We start from the raw sequence: 19770 nt of genomic DNA, 5'->3' as shown, positions 1-19770 counted from the left end.
AATACAACCGTGCATCATACATTTTCAAATAATTTAATAACAATCAGTGTAAAATCATTCCCTCAGATTACATCAGATACAGCAACATAAGATAAAGTTAGTATACAGTAGTGTGCATAAAAGTTCAACATGCGTTCAGTCATCATAGGTACATTACACAAGAACAGAGGGAGAGAAAAAAGAAAAGAAAAAAGGAATTTAGCGGTGGGGGAGGGTGGGGGGAAGGGGAAGGAGAAGGAGGAGATAGATGGTCAGAGAAGAATCCATCCCTTATCTAGGATCCGAGAAGGGTAGAACCGGGGGGGGGGGAGACGGGGATGCGGAGGGCAGATACCAAGGCCACCAAGCATCTCTCCCTCTCTGGTGGTGGTTTAGCTCTTTACCCAGCCACCCCAGATCTTGTCAAACTTTTTGGGGCATTTGCAACTCATATAAGTGATCTTGTATAGAGGGAGGATGTAATCCACCAGGGTTTTCCACTGTGAGACCCCAGGAGGGTCTGGTTGTTTCCAGTTAAGGAGGATAACCTTTCTGGCATAGAACGTTGCATAGAACACTAACAGCCGTTTATGTATGTTTAATGCCACTCTGTCACAAATACCCAGGAGCAGAACCAGCGGGTCCAGTCCCAGTGATAGATTCCCCACTGAGTAGATCTCTAGGACCACTCCCTCCCGGAACTTTTGCACAACAGGGCAATCCCAGACTACATGAAGGAAAGTTCCCAGCTCCGTGGAGCATTTTGTGCTTCTATCTGAGTGCGTGGGATATATTTTGGAGAGCCTCTGGGGGGTGTAGTACGCTCTGTGTATGAATTTAAGCTGGATAAATCTATCTTTGGCGGAGATTATTAGGGGTATATATTGTTGGATCCCCTCCTCCCAGTCATCATCTGCTAGAGCTGGAAAATCTGTCTTCCATTTTTGGAACAACTTTTCCTCCGCTACTGGATTCCTCAGAGGAGATCCGCAGATTTAAGGAGGATAGGATACGGTCAGCATTTTTAGATATTAGAAAGCTCTCCACTCCGTGTGATTTAAGGGAAACCCCTGCGGGGAATTGTGGCCACTTACTAGCCTTGCAGGAAATGTCATTCTTGAATGTGTGCGCTGTAAAATATTTTGTACTGTTTGTAGGTCTTATAGCAGCACCATCTTGAATTTAAACGCATTGTAGGGTGTGCCCCCCAAATATGTTTTTGTATATTGTAATAGACCTTGACCATGTTTTTTTCAGCACCCCTCCCCCTCCTCATTACCTCTTATTTAGTGGCCACCAGTGCATAGGATGTATCCCCTTCAGTTCTCCCACATAGAGGAGTTCAGCTCCCATGGTGGAGACAAAGGATCTTCCATTGTATTACTAGAGTAGGACCCACTAATTCGGGGTACTTTGTCGCAGTAAGTGGGCTTAGCACTATATGACCATATAGTGTGATCAAACCCCCGTATTTTTTGAATATGTTCAGGTGTTTTTAACTAGCCTGGCAGGAAATGTCATTCTTGAATGTGTGCGCTGTAAAATATTTTATACTGTTTGTAGGTCTTATAGCAGCACCATCTTGAATTTAAACGCATTGTAGGGTGTGCCCCCCAAATATGTTTTTGCATACCCGAACCGTAGTGCGCATAGGGGTAGTAATGTCTGGGTGTGCTTTCGGGCCTCTAAAGACTAGATTGCTAAGTGCAGCATATGAGCCCAAGATTGCCGCCTCCAAGCTCACAGACGGGTTGGAGCGTGTTTGGGTAAACCACCATCTTACAGTTACCAGCACCGCCGCCCAATAGTACTGTTTAAAGCAGGGCATTGCGAGTCCTCCGAGAGAGAGGGGCAGCTGGAGGGTAGTTTTGGCAATTCTAGGGCTAGCTCCGGCCCATATTAAGGCGTTCACCGTCTGTTCTACCTTCCAAAAAAGGAGTTGGGAATAGGAACAGGGGTATTACAAAAAATATACAGAAACTTGGGGAGGAACGTCATTTTTAGCAAGTTGATCCTACCGACCAGGGACAGGGGCAGGGATTTCCAGGTTTGGCATTTGGTAATGAGATTCTGGAGTACCGGATATACGTTATCTTCAAGGTATAACTTGGGATCCCTCTGGACCTCTATTCCCAAATAGCGAAATCTAGTGGTACACTTTAAGGGCGTATGAGTCAATAAGGGGGAAGTTGTCTGGGAGAGGGTGCAGAGTATGGATTTATCCCAGTTAACTCTGACACCTGAGAAGGAGCCATACTCATCAATAAGTTTAAGGGCTTCTTCTAGGGACATGGACGTGTCCGGGATGTATAGGAGAGTATCATCAGCATAGAGGGATACTTTGTCAGTCGGTGGACCCACCCGCGCCAGAAGCCCACAGGAGAATAGCTAGGGGTTCTATGGCTAGGGCAAATAAACTCGGGGAGAGGGGGCATCCCTGCCTCGTGCCCCTACCTAGGGAGAAGCTAGCTGAGAGGAGGCCGTTAGTTTGCACCTTGGCTGTGGGCCCTTGATAGAGTAATTTTATCCAAGAAATACATTTTATTAAATTTCTCAAGGACTCGCCATAGGAATTCCCACTCGACCGAGTCAAAGGCTTCTTCTGCATCTAACGATGCTACTACCCCCTGTGACCCCTCAGTTGCTGCCAAGGAAATATGCGTGTATAGACGGCGTTTATTTATGTCAGTACCCTTGCCTGGCATAAAACCCGTTTGATCTCCGTGAACCAAAGTTAGGATTACAGGAATAAGCCTATTTGCAGGAATTTCAGTAACAATTTTGGCATCTACATTGAGTAGCGATATCTGGTGGTATGAAGAGCAGAGGGCAGGATCTTTATTAGGCTTAGGGATCACAACGATCACCGCCTCGGACATAGTGGGTGGGAGACATCCCTCCTCCAACATGGAAAGCAATAGGGTGTGGAACCACGGAATGACCAGCTCAGCATTAGTCTTGTAAAATTCTGCCGGTATCCCGTCCGGGCCCGGAGTTTTGGCTGTTTGAAAGGAGGTCACCGCAGCTTGAACCTCTTTGAAGCTTACAGGACTGTCTAGCATGGTCTGATTCGCGTTGGAGAGCTCCGAGAAGTCAATGTGGTCCAGAAACAATGTGAGTGCTTCAGGGGTATAGTTAGCTCTGGACGTGTACAGAGTCTCATAATAGTTTGCAAATCTAGTATTGATTTGTTGGGGGTCCGAGAGCAAGCCACCCTGTTCATCCTTAATATTAGCTATGTGGGAGATTGAGGTTCGTTTCTTGGCCAACCATGCAAGTAGTCTACCTGTTCTCTCTCCCTGTTCAAATATTCACTGCGTCTGACTCAATAATATTTTCCTACTAGCTTTGGTTCTCAGCAGGGAGATTTCCCTATGCACAGACTGCAGGTCTGCGTAAGTCGCCTCATCTCTACCATGCACATAGTCATTTTCGAGCTTCAAAGCACTAGTTTCTGCAGCCTCTAACACCAATATGGAGTCCTTTCTAACCCTTGCAATGGCGGCCCGGTTGTGCCCAGGTTACGCTCCCAGAAAGCTCCCAGCTCCACCGCCACCCCGGGGGCCACACGTTCATCTGTCATCCAATACCCTGAGAGTCGCCACAGGGGAGGGCCAGAAGATGAGCCGGTACTGAGCCTCAGAAGCACTGGAGCATGGTCCGATATGCCTCGTGGGTAAAATCTCCACCCCCTGAGTGCGAGAGAGCAGCGAGCCATCAGCGAGCATCAAATCTATTCTAAAAAAAGAGGCATAGGTGGCAGAGTGGCATGTATATTGTTTGACACCTGGATACCTCCACCTTCATACATCTTGCAGCCCATACATTTCCATCCACCTTGACAAAGGAGGGCCCCGTGCTATGTCTGTGTTAAATTTATCCAGAGTGGGGTCTGGGGTCATGTTAAAGTCTCCAGCTAATAAAACCCCAGCCCCTGGATAAAGTGCCAATATCGGGGTTATTTTGTGTAGTAATGCCATTGTGGCTGGGGGGGTATGTATAGGCCCACAATAAGCACCTCAAGCCTGTCGCAGGTAGCATGTAGTACCACGTACCTAGCCTCTGGGTCTAAGTGCAAGTCCAGGAGGGTAAACTGGAGGGACTTGTGGACCAGGACACTGAGTATGTGGAGTGGTAATAAGAGCCCATCCAGGGTTTCCGGAGGGCCAGCGTCCTGCTCCCAATTAAGTGAGTCTCTTGGAGTATGCATATTTGCGGTGAATACTTTTTGAGATATGTGAAAACCAGCGACCTCTTAATCTTGGATTTCAAACCTTGAACATTCCAAGATAAAATGGTTAACGGATCCATCATAGGTTTCTAGAACATAACCAGGGATAACGGATCAGCAGTATACAGACATACAGTGTTTTCAGAGGAAGTAGTGCCTCGGCCATTAGTAGTATGTGAGTATGCAAGGTTCCCCCATCCCCTAGAGGTGGGAGAGCACCACCACACCATTGCAACCGATATATCCAAAAAAAACACAGAAAAAAACAATGAGAGTAAAAGATTTAATAAATTAAAAATTAAATTAATTTTAGAGAGATGAAATGTACACCAGAAAACCTCCCCCCCTCCCCGACAACACCCCCCAAACTTCGGTGTGTGTCTTCCCCCAAAACCTGAACCCCTGGTAACTACCATAGGGGTACGTGTCAAACGGAACACCGTGAGAACCGTAGTCCTAGCACATAGAGTCCGGCTGGACCTATCTTCAGGATAAGCGGGCCCTGCAGAGTCAGTATTTCTCCCGAACACAGCCGGGGGCACAATCTTTAACTGAACTGGTTGCTAACAGGAACAGGAGGGACATCATTCCATCCCTTAGTGAACTGGCAGGTTTACTAGGTTCCCTTATGGCGGCCATGAGTTCAGCTACAGAGTCTGCTGCAAGTTCAGAGTACTAGAACAAGTTTTGGGGAGGGTCTATCTGCAACACGGCCCATGGCAAACTAGGGGGCACTAGAATAGCCCCAGGGAACCCAGCGTATGATAAGGGGTGTATGAAAAAACAAAAGCCCCATTGTGGGGTAGCTTACAGATGAAGTTATCCTCTGGGCATAGTTTCCAGCCACTGCGAAGCATCCTCTGGTGAGGTGAAAAACCGCACTGTTTCACCATCTTGCACTCACAGTCGGGCCGGGAACAGCATGCTGTATTTAATATGCCTGTTCCGGAGACTCATCTTTACTTGGTCGAAGGATCGTCGGAGTTTCTGGGTATCAATCGAATAATCTGGGAAAATATGAGGCTTGCTCCTTCATACTTTAGGCCATCAATCTTAATGGCTTTACGGAGGACCTGGTCCCGGTCCCTAAAGTTCAGGAGGCGTAGGATGAATGTACGTGGAGGAGCTCCCGGGATTCCCCGGGCAGCAGGCATCCTGTGTGCCCTCTCCACTACAAAAAATGGCGAGAACTGCGCACGTGGTAGAAGAGTGCGCAGGAGATGTTCGGTAAAAGCCGGGGGGTCTGAGCCCTCCACCTCCTCAGGCAACCCCACTATGCGAAGGTTGTTCCTTCTATTGCGGTTTTCCGCATCTTCTGCTCTGTTTTCTAGCAGCTTCATTCTAGTCTGCAGGGTGCAGAGAGAGCCTGAATGATCCCGCAGAATGTCCTCCGAATCTCCCACGTGCCTCTCGGCCTCGGTCAGCCTGGCGTGGAAGGAGTCCATGTCCCGTCTGATGAGGCTGATGTCTAGTTGTACCGACTCAATTTTCCCCTTCAGGGTGGACTGGCAGGTAGTTATCGCCTGCATGAGAGCGGTAAAGTTTGATTGCTCCAAGAGAGCGGGGTCAAATCTGTCCGTCTGGGACGCCATGTGGATCGGAGTAACGGGAGCGGGAGTCGGGCACTGTCCGGTCTGGGACTTTGCTTTGCCAACGGCAATAGACTTACGGGTGGCTGGGGTAACCTTGCCCTTGGTCATCCCAGGCTGAGTCACTCTCCCGTCAGTTGTGGCAGGTTTTGGGCGCTCGGTCTGCAGGGAAAGAGCCGTTATAGTGGGGTAGGTAGACGGAGCTCAGTCCATGTGCGTCCTCTCAGATGGCCATCTTGGACACGCCCCCAAGGCCTGATATATTAGTTCCATTTTAAGAGTGGGTTAATATTTTTGATTACATTTTAGAATTAGATTTAGTTTTAGTGATCCATTTAGGAATTTGGTTAGCTTAAGGGCTAGTGGTCAGTGTGATGTTAAAGGAAACCTGTCATGAAAGAAACATGCAGGCTACCATTGCTTGACCTCCTTCTTAAAATACTAGATAGCTGACTGTCACACTGACTCTATGTAGGGTTGCCATCTTTTCTTCCAGCCAAACCCGAACACTTTAGCGGCCTGGCACACCCTTGGGTGCCCCAAGGAGAGAGGTAATGCAGTGTGCATAGCGTGCCGCAGCAAACAGTTTGTGCGGCTAAATTTCTCTTGCTGACATGATCTGCCCCCCAGTGATGCCAAACCTGCCCCCAGACAGCCGCCCACAGCTCCTGGATGGCAACAGGTTTCTGTGTGACTATCTTGGTTACTTGGGGAGCCACAGCCCAGGTCTGAAGAATGTGTCCGGGTTTCAGTCTGCCTGAAACCCGGACACATAATTCAAAACCCGGACTGTCCGGGTCAATCCCGGACAGGTGGCAACCCTAACTCTATGACTTTGTAACTTTCTGATTCACTGACCTGAAACTAGTATGCAGATAGGGGCTTCTGACTTCTCTCCGACTTTCTAGATCAACATACTTGTTCTAGGTCAGTGACCTAGAAAATAATAAAGCCAGTGAGAAGAGCAAGTTCCATTTTTAAAAGGAAGTCAGTAGATTATGGTGGATTTACCTGAATGATATAATATTGGTGTCTTTATTTTAAAATTATTATTTATTTTTATTATTATTATTTTATTATTACTTTATTTGATTTTCCATAAACAAAATTCATTATAACTTTCACATGTTCAGCATTCATATATGTATTTACCTTACATCCCCTGACCTTCCCTACCCTTTCCTCCCCCCTTCCCTTCCTCTCCGCCCTCTTTTTATTTACCACTTTCTCCTTTCTCCTCCCTCATTTTCCATCTCTTTCCACACCTCTCTTCACCCCACATCTTGGTATATCTCCTTGATCTCCTAAGCTCTACCTATTTTGCCCCAATGCTGGAGAATCTCTCCATTTGGTCCTCTTTACTATTACACAAATATTTCATTTTGTATGTATACTCAATTCTTTCAAACCATTCCCTCATCGTGGGACTCTCAGGGTCTAACAATTTTTTGGGGAATTCTTTTGCTGCATTCAATATATATGGTACTATTGTGTTCTTATATTGTTTTCTTGAACTATTTGTGTTTTGGAATAAACAAAGCAACAGGTCATTGGCTATCTCTGTTTCTGCAATCTCCCTTATGTACTGCTGTACCTTCTGCCAGTAATCCTGTATCTTTGAGCTTTCCTGCCAAATATGAACCATGTTACCCCTTGAACTACATCCCCTCCAACACAGTGCAGATGCCTCAGTTTGATATTTTTGTGCTTTAATGGGGGTTATATACCATCTAGCCAAACATTTATGGTTAAAGGGGTTGTAAAGGTAAAAGTTTTTTCACCTTAATGCATTATATTTTACTTACCTGACCCCTCGAAAGTCCCGCGCTCACCCCCGACATCCTCTTCGCTGCTCAGCCTGGCCGTTGATTGGTTACAGTGGATGGATTGAAAGCAGCGCAGCCATTGGCTTGCGCTGCTGTCAATCGCATCCAATGATGCGGCGCGCCGGGGGCGGGGCCGAGTGATACAGTGAGCAGCTATGGCCACCGGCTGTATCACAGGAGCGTGCCCGCAAGCACTCAACACCATGCGAGGAAGCATGGGAGGGAGCCGAGACAGCTGCCAAGGGACCCCAGAAGACCAGGTTCGGGGCCACTGTGCAAAACAAGCTGCACAGTGGAGGTAAGTATAACATGTTTGTTATTTAAATAAAAAATAAAAATTATCTTTAGTAAATTTCTTTAATTTCTGTCGTATCAATGTCCACTGCCAGGCTATGTACAGATCCTAATACATTGTTTAATTGTTGCTCTTTTTTACGTATTCCCAGTTCTTTTCCCCATCTTTCAATGAATGGCGGTATTCTCGGCTCTGCACTCTCTGTAAGTATTGTATAGATCCAAGAAATATAATGCTTTGAAATCATCTGTAAGTTACAGTTCAAATGGAAACAAATCTTCTGATCTAATAGGTTGAGGCAATGTTGTCACGAAGTGTCTTAGCTGTAGATACCGCCATTCCTTTAGTGTCATTAGTTCCCTCTTGTGTTTCAATTCTTGATATGTACATATTTTACCTTTTATCATTATATCCTTTAATTGTACATTTTTATCTTTAATCTATTCTCCAAATTGTGCTCCATTACCTAGTAAAAAATAATGTGTCCCCTTGAGTGGAATTAACAGTGAATTATAGTCCCATTTTGTTTGTCTATATATTCCTTATTTTGGAGTTTTAACTTACTAAAGGGTCTCGTTGTCTGTTTGTAATTTATATTTGGAGATATTTTAGTAATTTTTTTTTTCTTAGATAAACTGCCACCCATAAACTTGACAATCAATGAAACAAAGAAAGGAGAAGTTTTCACTGTTTCGTGGAAGAGACATTCTTGGAATAGCACCAATTTAGAAAGTGAACATTTTAAATACGTTTATGAACTCTGTTACTGGAATCAGAATGATCTGAAATTAAAGGAGGTTTGTTCTACAAAAATATTACATTTATGTGGCCCAGGAGCACATAACCAGAGTGTTGAGCTTTAAAGAGTACAGTAGGTGCGGAATAAAAAAAGAAAAAAACACCTGTAAGACTATGGCATAATGCAATGCATACTAGCACATTATGGAATACTTACCTTAGATTGAAGCCCTTCCAGTGACACCCGGTCACCGCTGAGAGGGCTGACTTCTTCCCCTGGCCTTTGTTTTCCGGGTTCACAAGCTCCAGGGCTGTGAGTGACAGGAGCTGCGATGACATCACTCCCGTGCATGCGTGGGGGAGCCCTTGGTTCTGGCAAGACCTCTGAAGGTCCGGCACGGCATTCTGTACCTTCAGTGCACTTGCACTAGTGACGTCAGTGACTGTTTGCAGGGTAAATATCTCCTAACGATGTACTTTTAGGAGATAATTTACCTACAGGTAAGCCTTATTATAGACTTACCTGTAGGCAAAAATAACAAAGCGTGCTTTACTACTGCTTTAATAATAGCAATAACCATTTTAAAAGACAGATACAAGACAGGCCAGCCAGCTGTTTGAATTTTTTAAGTCAATGAACAGATAAAAAACACAAAACATCACAACATCACATTTATAAAACTACTTTGTTTTTAAAAAAAAAAGGAAAAATGAATTAAAAAGTGTCTGTATACATTATAAATAAAAAAATTTCATAAGTGATCACATAGCCTCTGTTCTCAGCTGCATAAGGGACGGAGAAGAGCTGGGGTGGAGACTGCAGAGAGGCATGTCAGCAGGAGGCAGAGAAACAGCAGAACACTGATCTTCCCAGTGAGGAGCTGTGCAGGGGAGGGGTATCAGTAGTAGGCAGAGAGACAGCAGTAGACCGATCTTCCTAGTGAAGAGCTACACAGGGCCATGTCAGCACAAATCTGACTTGACCACTGGAGTACAAGCAGGCTACGCTCCTAAGAAGAAAACTGACCATGCTGAGATAAATGTGCTGCCATGCCCAGTGTGGTAAATTTAAAATAGGAAAGCAGGAGGTCTGGCAGGATCACCAAGTATTTCACGCAAAGAGACAAATGCAAAAAAAAAGGATACTTTTTCATGCAAGTACAAGGTAACATAGACACATATCAGCAATTTGAAATTTCCGGGAAACATACACTTTAAAGTGATTGTAAGGGTTAGTTTTTGTTTTTTTTAAAATAACAAACACATCATACTTACCGCCACTGTGCACTGCTTTCAATCTATCCAATCAAGAGCCGAGAACCCCGGGCAGAGGTACAGCGTGTCCCCGTGGGTCAAGTTCTAGGGCTCAGGTAAGTAAAATGGGGGGGGGGAGGAGGCTGGGGGCCGGTCACTGCCAGGTGTTTTTTCACCTTAGGATGCATTAAGGTGAAAAAACATGTAGGTTTACAAACCCCTTTAATGACTTATATTTTAAGTTCAAGAGTTATTAATTATGTGGTTTATGTAGTGTTTTATAATACTTCTGTGTATGCAATGTTTTTGGTAATGTGTCAAACAATGAGGGCAGGGAAGTGACAATATAACATTATTGCTGCTTCAAAAACGTACAGGTTGCTAGGGTACCAAATGGACAAACGGACATCACAAACATGAAAGATGTGTTATATCAGCATTTTTCACCACAAAAAAATGTTGCAAAGGTGTTTTAAAGTGGTTGTAAATGCTCTAAAAAAAAAAAAAACAACCTGCAAGGCAAAGGCATAATGAGCTAGTATGCATCGCATACTAACTCATTATGAAATACTTACCTTAGAACGAAGCTGTTGCACGGGTCACCCCATACACCGCTGTGACCGGTGACATGTCTCCCGGAGTTATTTGCGGGTTAGCGGGCTCCGCGCTGTGATTGGCCAGAGCTGCAATGACATCGCTCCCGCGGGTGCTGCCGGTCACGGCACAGCTACTGAAGTAACGGCACGAGCGAGCCGTTTCTTCAGCGCGCATGTGCCAATGACGTTGGCACATGCAGATATAGTGAATATCTCCTAATGGTGCAAGTTTAGGAGATATTCACGGTACCTACAGGTAACCTTTATTATAGGCTTACCTGTATGTAAAAGTGGTAGTAAAGGGTTTACAACCACTTTAAGAACTCAGCCAACTCATCCAAAGGATAGTTTTTATCATTAACAGACAATTAAACACCATCACGTGTTTCGTGGCACTGTGTTGACTACTTCTTTAGGATTAGTGTAAAGATTACTAGTAAGAAAATTACAGAGACATGCATTAATTTCTTTAAATGTTACATAAAAATGGTGATTACAATTGCTATAGCTTTTTATACATGGATAAGAATTTGATGGAATTTAATAAGGATTCAAAAATATTAGTTAAAGTGAAACTCCAGGCTCAGAGATTTTTGTAAGCTTAGATGATTAAGGAAATGTCACCTCAACTCAGTTATAAGAAATGGCTGGATTACTTAAAAATACTTTTCTTATTGCTGTACTTCCAGTGTACTCTGCATATGACAGCTGTTAGTCTCAAATCCTGCAGTGCTAGTATTGTTTTTTTTAGCACCCCCACTCTCCCACCCCACCCCGCTGGCAATTAACAGAACACTGTTTAGCCCTGTTTCACATTGGTGCGATTTGACATTCGATTTGACATGTCAAATCGGTTGCAATTGCCGGCAATGGCACCATCCTAATTGGTGCGACACTGCATTTGCAGCGCTGCACGAATTTCAAAAAGTAGTTTCTGTGCTACTTTTTGGGATTTCGGGGTGTGATTTCCATTGTCATCTGTGCAGAAACCCGCACATATGTCTGTGAAATCGCCGCCTAAATCAGGACTGACAATGCGGGACTGAAATGAGCTGAACTCACACGGCTTCATTCTGGTAGCTCAGTGTGAACCTGGGCTTAGTTGAAGTTCTCTTCTGACTTTGTATGATTTCAATGGTCTAATGCTATTTTTTTTTTTACCAACAGATCCCCGATAATTGTCCAAATGCCCCAATCAATATACCAGTCAACCAAGATCCCAGTGTAATACTCCAGCTTGATAAACATCTTAAGCCAAGCAGTAATTACTCATTGATGGTTCGTGTACATTTGAAGGAGAGTAAAAAAAACTGTTTCCAGGGGCCATGGAGTGAGTGGAGCAAAGTGCAAACACTGACCACCAAAGCAGGTACCAGCAAGCACATTAACATTTTGGAAATTTGCTGGCTTGATAACATTTAGGGCTCATTCACACTATTGCAGTGTATTGATACTAGCATGTTATGCTGCGCTTTATTGTGCATTATGTAAAGGCAGTTCATTCAGTTGAATAGGCTGCCTAGTACCATTTCTGGCAGAATATTGCACACTACATTCTGAATGGCACTACATTGCACCAAGGCATGTGACTGGCATTTCCGCACATTCCAGCAACACAATAGTGTAAACGGCCATTAGATCATGTTATCTGCCTTGTTATAAATGCTTTAATGAAGTAATTGCCAAATGGATGATAATAAATACATATTATTTGGGTACCTTCATCCTAGTATTAATAGAGAGAAAAATGGGGAGAGGAGGAAGAAAAATCTATGGGGACTACTCCAATTAAGCCCCCCCTTCCACCCCCATAAGCTAATTGGACTATTACGGTACCACATACACCAATACAATTTATAAATAAAATTTAAGTTTATTCAGAAGACATTTAAAACATCTATATATACAAGATATAGATCTCACACCTATCTGTTATTTACAGTAAAAAAATTGCAGTAACATTTAAAATGCCCACAAAAGGTGGTTGTAGGCTGTTATTTTAGAGTACTTGGGGATGTATCCTCAACAGTTTCGCGGATTGACCGCTTCTTCAGGAGGCATCCAAGTGGATTCTCTATGGATCAAATAATTACAATTACACACATAATAACTGAGGATAAATTTATAAACAACAGCATAATATTGGAGTAGTAATACATTTCGAAAAGTTAGAATACACTCACCAACCACTGCCTGAGTGGGGCTAGGACGGTACTGTGAGACGCCCAAAAAGCGGGCGTTCCCCCGGGGGCGAGCACGGGGGATTTAATACGGCATGGTACACTAATAAAGAGAAATGAGGAACATATTAAAGGGAAGAAGTGTGGATCACTTATTAGTAGGTTGGGCCACCCACCCGGGTGGAATGAAGCTAGAACTAGAGTGAGGGAGGGAAAGAAAAGAGAGGGGGAACAAAAAAAGGGGGGGGGGGACAGGGGGAGAGAGAAAAGAAGAAGGAAAATAAACGTGAGAGAAAAGTGAACAAAGGGAAAAAGAGGAGAAGAAAAAAAGAGGGAGGGGAAAAAAAAAAAAAAGCAAAAAGGGGGGAAAAGGGGGAAGGGAGGGGGGGAGAGGAAAGGGGAAGGGGGGGAGAGAGAGAGAGGAAGGGGGGACGGGGGGAAGGCAGGGATGGGAGGGAAAAGAAAGGGGAGGGGGGGAAGAGGGGAGGGGGAATAAAGGGGAGGAAAAACGGGAGGGGGAATTGGAATGGGATGGGGGAAAAAACAGGGATTAGACACAAGAAAAAGTGGGAAAGGAGAGGAAAGGGGGGGGAGGGGGGAGATAACCCTCCACCTCTAGTGCATGTAAAGCATTCTAAAATGCACCCACCATTACTGGAACACTTATAAAGGACCAATGTTTTGCTCCTGGGGCAGGATTTGTATTTAGGGATCAAATACTGTAGTCATTATTAAAGGTAGGAACAATACAGTCTCTCAAAATATCCTGGATAGATGCTGCAGATTTCACTAGTCTGATTACAATTGACCTGTCTGGTCAGAGCTGGGAACAGAAGGAAGAGGAGGACAGTACTGTCACGTTCATTCCGGTAAACATAAGTACTGGTCAGACAGCAATTGTAAACAGACAGAAAAAGGATATAATGTAAACACTTACTAGCTGTTTGATCCCCATGTAAATGGCCTGCCGATCGTTTTCCTATGCCGTGGATACAAGACCGCCATTCAGGCGGCCTTATATATCCCCAACCCGGAAGGTGTGCGGCAATAGAGCGTCCGCAGTCTAGCTTCCGGGTCAGACTTTCTCCTAGAGCGCAGGCGCGTATCCTGAACTGCGCCTGCGTCTAGCCCACTGAGTAAGCGATGAAAAACACCACTGAAGGAGGCAGAGGAGGATGGCCCCATCCAAGGGAAGCCACTCCTCTGCCTGGAAAGTCACGTGCCCGCCACTGGGGGAGAATTAACTCCTCACACCGCACATTGGTGGTGAGTGTATTCAATAGCTGGAACCATAAGTACAACGCTAATACAATCAATTGGTGCGTGCAATGAATTCAGTCGACCAATCCAAACTCATAAACACAATACACATGAACAGTTTATACAATGTAATAATTACAAAATATTATTACATACATATTGGCAGAAACATATTTGCAGAAACAAAAAAGAATTTTTTTTTGAAAACAATAAAGAAAGATGACCAGTCATTAATTAAAATATTTTCTTAGCATAAAGAAAGAGGGGACTGCCTATAATGATGGTATAATAGAAATGGGACAAGGGGGGCCTCCATTGATAGAGACCAAAGTCAAAACCACTCCATTGGTGGTAAAAGGAAGAGGAAAGAAAAGGAAAATAGGGGAGGGGGGGGGGGGAGAGACGGGGAAGGCAGGGGGAAAAAGAAGGGGGGGCAAGGGGAGGTATGGTTTGGGCCATTGGGGTCTCCATCAGGGAGCGGACGGCCGGGCTGGGCAGATAACCCGTATCATCATTGTTATTACAAAAAGTGCTTGTATGTATGTGCCTCATTGAGGCCCGGGGGAGTGAGAGCATTCAATCGTTCTATCCAATATGATTCCCGTTTTAAGATTTCCAGATCCCAGTCACCCCCTCTGGGGTCCTCGGGGATAACTTCTAATACAGTGAATTTCACGTAGTCCGGGTTAAATTTATGGTGAATGCCAATATGGCGCCCCACTGTAGTGAGTTTACCATTTGTTGATGCATAGAGGCGATCTCCCAGTCGTTGCCTCAGCTCCCTAATGGTCTTCCCCACGTAGAACGCTCCGCAGTCGCATGTCATTAAATAGATAAGACCACTCATGCCGCAATTGGCCGAATGTCTTGGGGTTAGTAGTTCTCCGTTAGGGAGCAATAGTTGGTGTCCCTCTAAGATCCAGGGACAATGTGGACAATAACCGCATTTGTACGTGCCGCGGGGCTCTTGAGCTGTATTCTTGGGAGTTCTATAGTGGCTATGAGTGAGTCTATCTCTTAGTGAGGTGGCTCTTCTGAATACTAATTCAGGAGAGGTTTTTATGTATTTTGTAACAATATGGTGATCTGTCAATAGATGCCAATGTTTAGAAAGTATATTACGCAGCTGATGATGGTGGGTGGAGTATCTGGTAATGATTGCCGCATTGAAGGGTCGTTTGGTACGGGGAGGGCCATAAAGCAGTGTCTGGCGGTCTAAAGCAAAGGCTTTATTAAAAGCCTTTCTCAAATTTGTACTACTATACCCGCGTGCCAATAAACGTAAAGGTAGTGCGTCAGCTTGTCGGAAGAAATCCCCGTCCTCAGTGCAGTTCCTCCTTAATCTCAAATATTGAGCGTAGGGGATACTGTGAATAAGGGGACGGGGATGTGAACTAGACGCGTGTAGCAGCGTGTTACCCGCCGTAGGTTTGAAAAATAAATCTGTAATCAGTTTTCCTGAAGGATTTTTGGTAATCTGTACATCAAGAAACGATACGCTCTGGAGGTCATATGTGTATGTAAAATATAGGTTAAATTGATTGTTGTTTAATCTTTCTATAAAAGATTTGAGGAGTTCTACCGTACCTGTCCAGATAATTAGTAGATCGTCAATATACCTATACCAACATAACGTATGGTCTAGGAAAGGTTCCAATTGTTCGTCCCCAAAGATGGTGCGCTCCCAGCCGCCAAGATATAAATTGGCATAAGACGGGGCACACGATGTGCCCATTGCGACGCCCTGGGTCTGAAGGTAAAGCTGATCCATAAAGATGAAATAGTTTTTAGTAAGAATAAATTCCAACAACTTTAAGATGAAATTATTGACCGGCCATGTGTTGCGATCTTGCTCCATCAGAAAAGATCCAGCCATCCGGACGCCCTGCCCGTGGGGGATGCTCGAGTATAAAGCCTCGACATCAACAGCCACGAGCAGGACGTCCGGAGGGACTTGGATCCCCTCAATGTGTTTTAACAAGTCTGTAGTGTCACGAATATACGAAGGCAGGCTCTGTACGTGTGGCATTAGGAATGTATCTACTAGCTTGCTCGCATTCTCTGTAAGAGAACCTTTACCCGATACAATCGGGCGACCTGGTGGTGACGTCAGATTTTTATGCGTCTTGGGGAGCGCATAAAATGTTGGTGTGCGTGGCGTTTGGATATTAACGAATTTCAGGGTATCCTCGTCGATGAGGCCCTCCCAGAAGGCCCCTACCACGAGGTGCCTGAACTCGTCAATAGTTGATTGGATAAATGAAGTGTCTATGGGGGAATACCAATTAGAGTTTAGTAAAATCTTTAGACACATGGTCTGGTAATATTGATGCGTCATCAGTACCAGATTCCCACCTTTATCCGACTGCTTGATTATTAAATCAGGGTTTTTTTGAAGTTTATTAATGGCTCTATTTTGTTCAGGGGTTAAATTTGATGATGATGTTGCCCATTGTTCTTTTTTCAGAGATAGAATACACTCATGTAAGAAGGCCCAAATGGAGGGGCATGTCATTAGGTCGGGGAAGGCCCGAGATTTGGGTTTGAAACTTTTGGGGGGACCTTTAGGAATAAGGTTAGCATTGGTATGACTTAAATTTATTTCGGAAAGATCGTTGTCAGTATCTGTAGCTTGTGAGGTCACTGCTCCCTCATCGTACAGGAGCATTAGGTCTCGTAATGCACGGAATTCAGCCATGGAGAAATTTTTGGTTCTTTCAGCCAACTCTTTCTCCAACCTGAGCTTTTTCCGATCATGGTCAAAAATATAGTTAAATGTTAAGTTCCTGGCAAACAGATACAGATCTTTTATGGTCTCATAGCTATTGATAGATTCCGTAGGACAGAAACCCAACCCCAGTTGTAAAACCTGTTTTTCCTCAGGAGAAAGTTAATAGGGAGTCAGATTAATGATGTTCAATGTATGGGCATCACTATTCGACTCAACTGTATCTAGTTGTGAGACGTGCCTGGGTGTGGGGTCCTTTGGACATGCGTGTCCAGATTCCCTTGCTTGTTGGGCTCTGGGGTTGCCTGTACTAAAAAACCCGGTTGTGCCAATAGTGTCTGAATATTGGGTTGTAGTAATTTGGGAATTATGTTATGTAAAGTGGGTTGTGCAGATCCCTCCGCGGGGGTCTGTACACCCAATCGAGGTGCCTGTTGTGTTTTCAGTGTTTTACCGTGCTGTTTGCCCTTTTTGGGGAGCTTGATAGGGTGGTTATCGCCTGTGAGGGACCTTTTTCGAGGGATGCTGGGTGTACGTGAAGTAGTGGAATGTGTTGTGACCTGTGAGGATAAAGAAGACAGGGAAGAATCAGATTCAGTGTAATCTGTTGCTGTAACATTTGGGGGTTTCTGATTACAGTGATAATATTTTCTTGAGTGTAATTTTCCTGACCATTTATATGCGTATCCTTCCGAAAAAGCTAGCTTATCCTGAAGAAATTTGCCCTGTTTTTTCTTTATGATGTCCTTGTTAATAGTTTCTAGACGTTCTTTTACCTCCCTCCATTTATCCGTAAAGGGGGCTGAATCTTTTATGTTCGGAAATTGATTTATCAATCTTTCAATTTCACCATCCAAGATCGTCATATCCGAACGATATTGTGTGGTCAATTGTTTCATTAATTCTAAGCTGCATTGTGTTAAGGTACCTTCCCATGTCTTTTTAAAGTCAGGGGAAGGGTCCTTAATAGTCAGAAACATTTGTATACGAAGGCCCAAAGGGCAAATTTTTTCATTGACATATGATTCAAAATACTGGATGTGCCAATGTAAGTGAGATTTCCTTTTTAGAAGATTGAACATCCTGTCTAGAAAGATTTTAGTTTCATCATCTGTTTTATAATTAGTAAGGCACCCTGCCTGGATATTGGACATAAAGTCCCCCCAGGTTGTACCCAAAACATCCATTGTCTAATCTCTATCACAATAGAGGCAATTCCAATGACGCTTAGCGAAAAATTAATTATGACTAGGTCAAAGAGGTTAATCAATAAGGGTAAAAAAGAAGTGGAAAACGGTCTCAAGCTTGAAAACGTAATATTTGGTTAATGGCAATTTCTGGAGGGATATTTTTGATCCTGGGATCTGGGTGTATTATCCACCCTAAAACAGTTTAATGAAGTAATTGCCAAATGGATGATAATATATACATATTATTTGGGTACCTTCATCCTATATAAGTATTAATAGAGAGAAAAATGGGGAGAGGAGGAAGAAAAATCTATGGTGGGGACTACTCCAATTAAGCCCCCCCTTCCACCCCCATAAGCTAATTGGACTATTACGGTACCACATACACCAATACAATTTATAAATAAAATTTAAGTTTATTCAGAAGAAATTCAAAACATCTATATATACAAGATATAGATCTCACACCTATCTGTTATTTACAGTACAAAAATTGCAGTAACATTTAAAATGCCCACAAAAGGTGGTTGAAGGCTGTTATTTTAGAGTACTTGGGGATGTATCCTCAACAGTTTAGCGGATTGACCGCTTCTTCAGGAGGCATCCAAGTGGATTCTCTATGGATCAAATAATTACAATTACACACATAATAACTGAGGATAAATTTATAAACAACAGCATAATATTGGAGTAGTAATACATTTCGAAAAGTTAGAATACACTCACCAACCACTGCACGAGTGGGGCTAGGACGGTACTGTGAGACGCCCAAAAAGCGGGCGTTCCCCCCCCGGGGGCGAGCACGGGAGATTTAATACGGCATGGTACACTAATAAAGAGAAATGAGGAACATATTAAAAGGAGGAAGTGTGGATCACTTATTAGTAGGTTGGGCCACCCGGGTGGAATGAAGCTAGAACTAGAGTGAGGGAGGGAAAGAAAAGAGAGGGGGAACAAAAAAAAGGGGGGGGGGAAACAGGGGGAGAGAGAAAAGAAGAAGGAAAATAAACAGCCAGAAGGAGAAAAGTGAACAAAGGGAAAAAGAAGAGAAGAAAAAAAGAGGGAGGGGAAAAAAAGAAAAGCAAAAAGGGGGGAAAAGGGGGAATGGAGGGGGGGAAGAGGAAAGGGGAAGGGGGGGGAGAGAGAGAGAGGAAGGGGGGACGGGGGGAAGGCAGGGATGGGAGGGAAAAGAAAGGGGAGGGGGGGGAGAGGGGAGGGGGAAGAAAGGGGAGGAAAAACGGGGGGGGGAATTGGAATGGGATGGGGGAAAAAACAGGGATTAGAGACAAGAAAAAGTGGGAAAGGAGAAGAAAGGGGGGGGAGGGGGGAGATAACCCTCCACCTCTAGTGCATGTAAAGCATTCTAAAACGCACCCACCATTACTGGAACACTTATAAAGGACCAATGTTTTGCTCCTGGGGCAGGATTTGTATTTAGGGATCAAATACTGTAGTCATTATTAAAGGTAGGAACAATACAGTCTCTCAAAATATCCTGGATAGATGCTGCAGATTTCACTAGTCTGATTACAATTGACCTGTCTGGTCAGAGCTGGGAACAGAAGGAAGAGGAGGACAGTACTGTCACGTTCATTCCGGTAAACATAAGTACTGGTCAGACAGCAATTGTAAACAGACAGAAAGAGGATATAATGTAAACACTTACTAGCTGGTTGATCCCCATGTAAATGGCCTGCCGATCGTTTTCCTATGCCATGGATACAAGACCGCCATTCAGGCGGCCTTATATATCCCCAACCCGGAAGGTGTGCGGCAATAGAGCGTCCGCAGTCTAGCTTCCGGGTCAGACTTTCTCCTAGAGCGCAGGCGCGTATCCTGAACTGCGCCTGCGTCTAGCCCACTGAGTAAGCGATGAAAAACACCACTGAAGGAGGCAGAGGAGG

The 19770-nt window shown here is 44.3% G+C and overlaps 1 protein-coding gene across 2 annotated transcripts in view; it reads left to right on the top strand.

Moving 5' to 3' along the window:
* The window catches only part of LOC141133258 (interleukin-3 receptor class 2 subunit beta-like), a 162830-nt gene that overhangs the window by 104840 nt on the left and 38220 nt on the right, over positions 1–19770 (top strand). For both annotated transcript variants that reach the window (XM_073622523.1, XM_073622522.1), the window contains exons 7-8: positions 8551–8717; positions 11676–11877. In XM_073622523.1, coding sequence (XP_073478624.1) covers positions 8551–8717; positions 11676–11877 — 369 coding nt within the window. The remainder of the gene's footprint in view (positions 1–8550; positions 8718–11675; positions 11878–19770) is intronic.

The sequence above is a fragment of the Aquarana catesbeiana genome, linkage group LG03, assembly GCF_042186555.1.
Source record: "Aquarana catesbeiana isolate 2022-GZ linkage group LG03, ASM4218655v1, whole genome shotgun sequence".
Classification (NCBI taxonomy): domain Eukaryota; kingdom Metazoa; phylum Chordata; class Amphibia; order Anura; family Ranidae; genus Aquarana; species Aquarana catesbeiana.
Note: the sequence above shows the minus strand (reverse complement) of the source record. Positions and strands in the feature narration are given on the sequence as shown.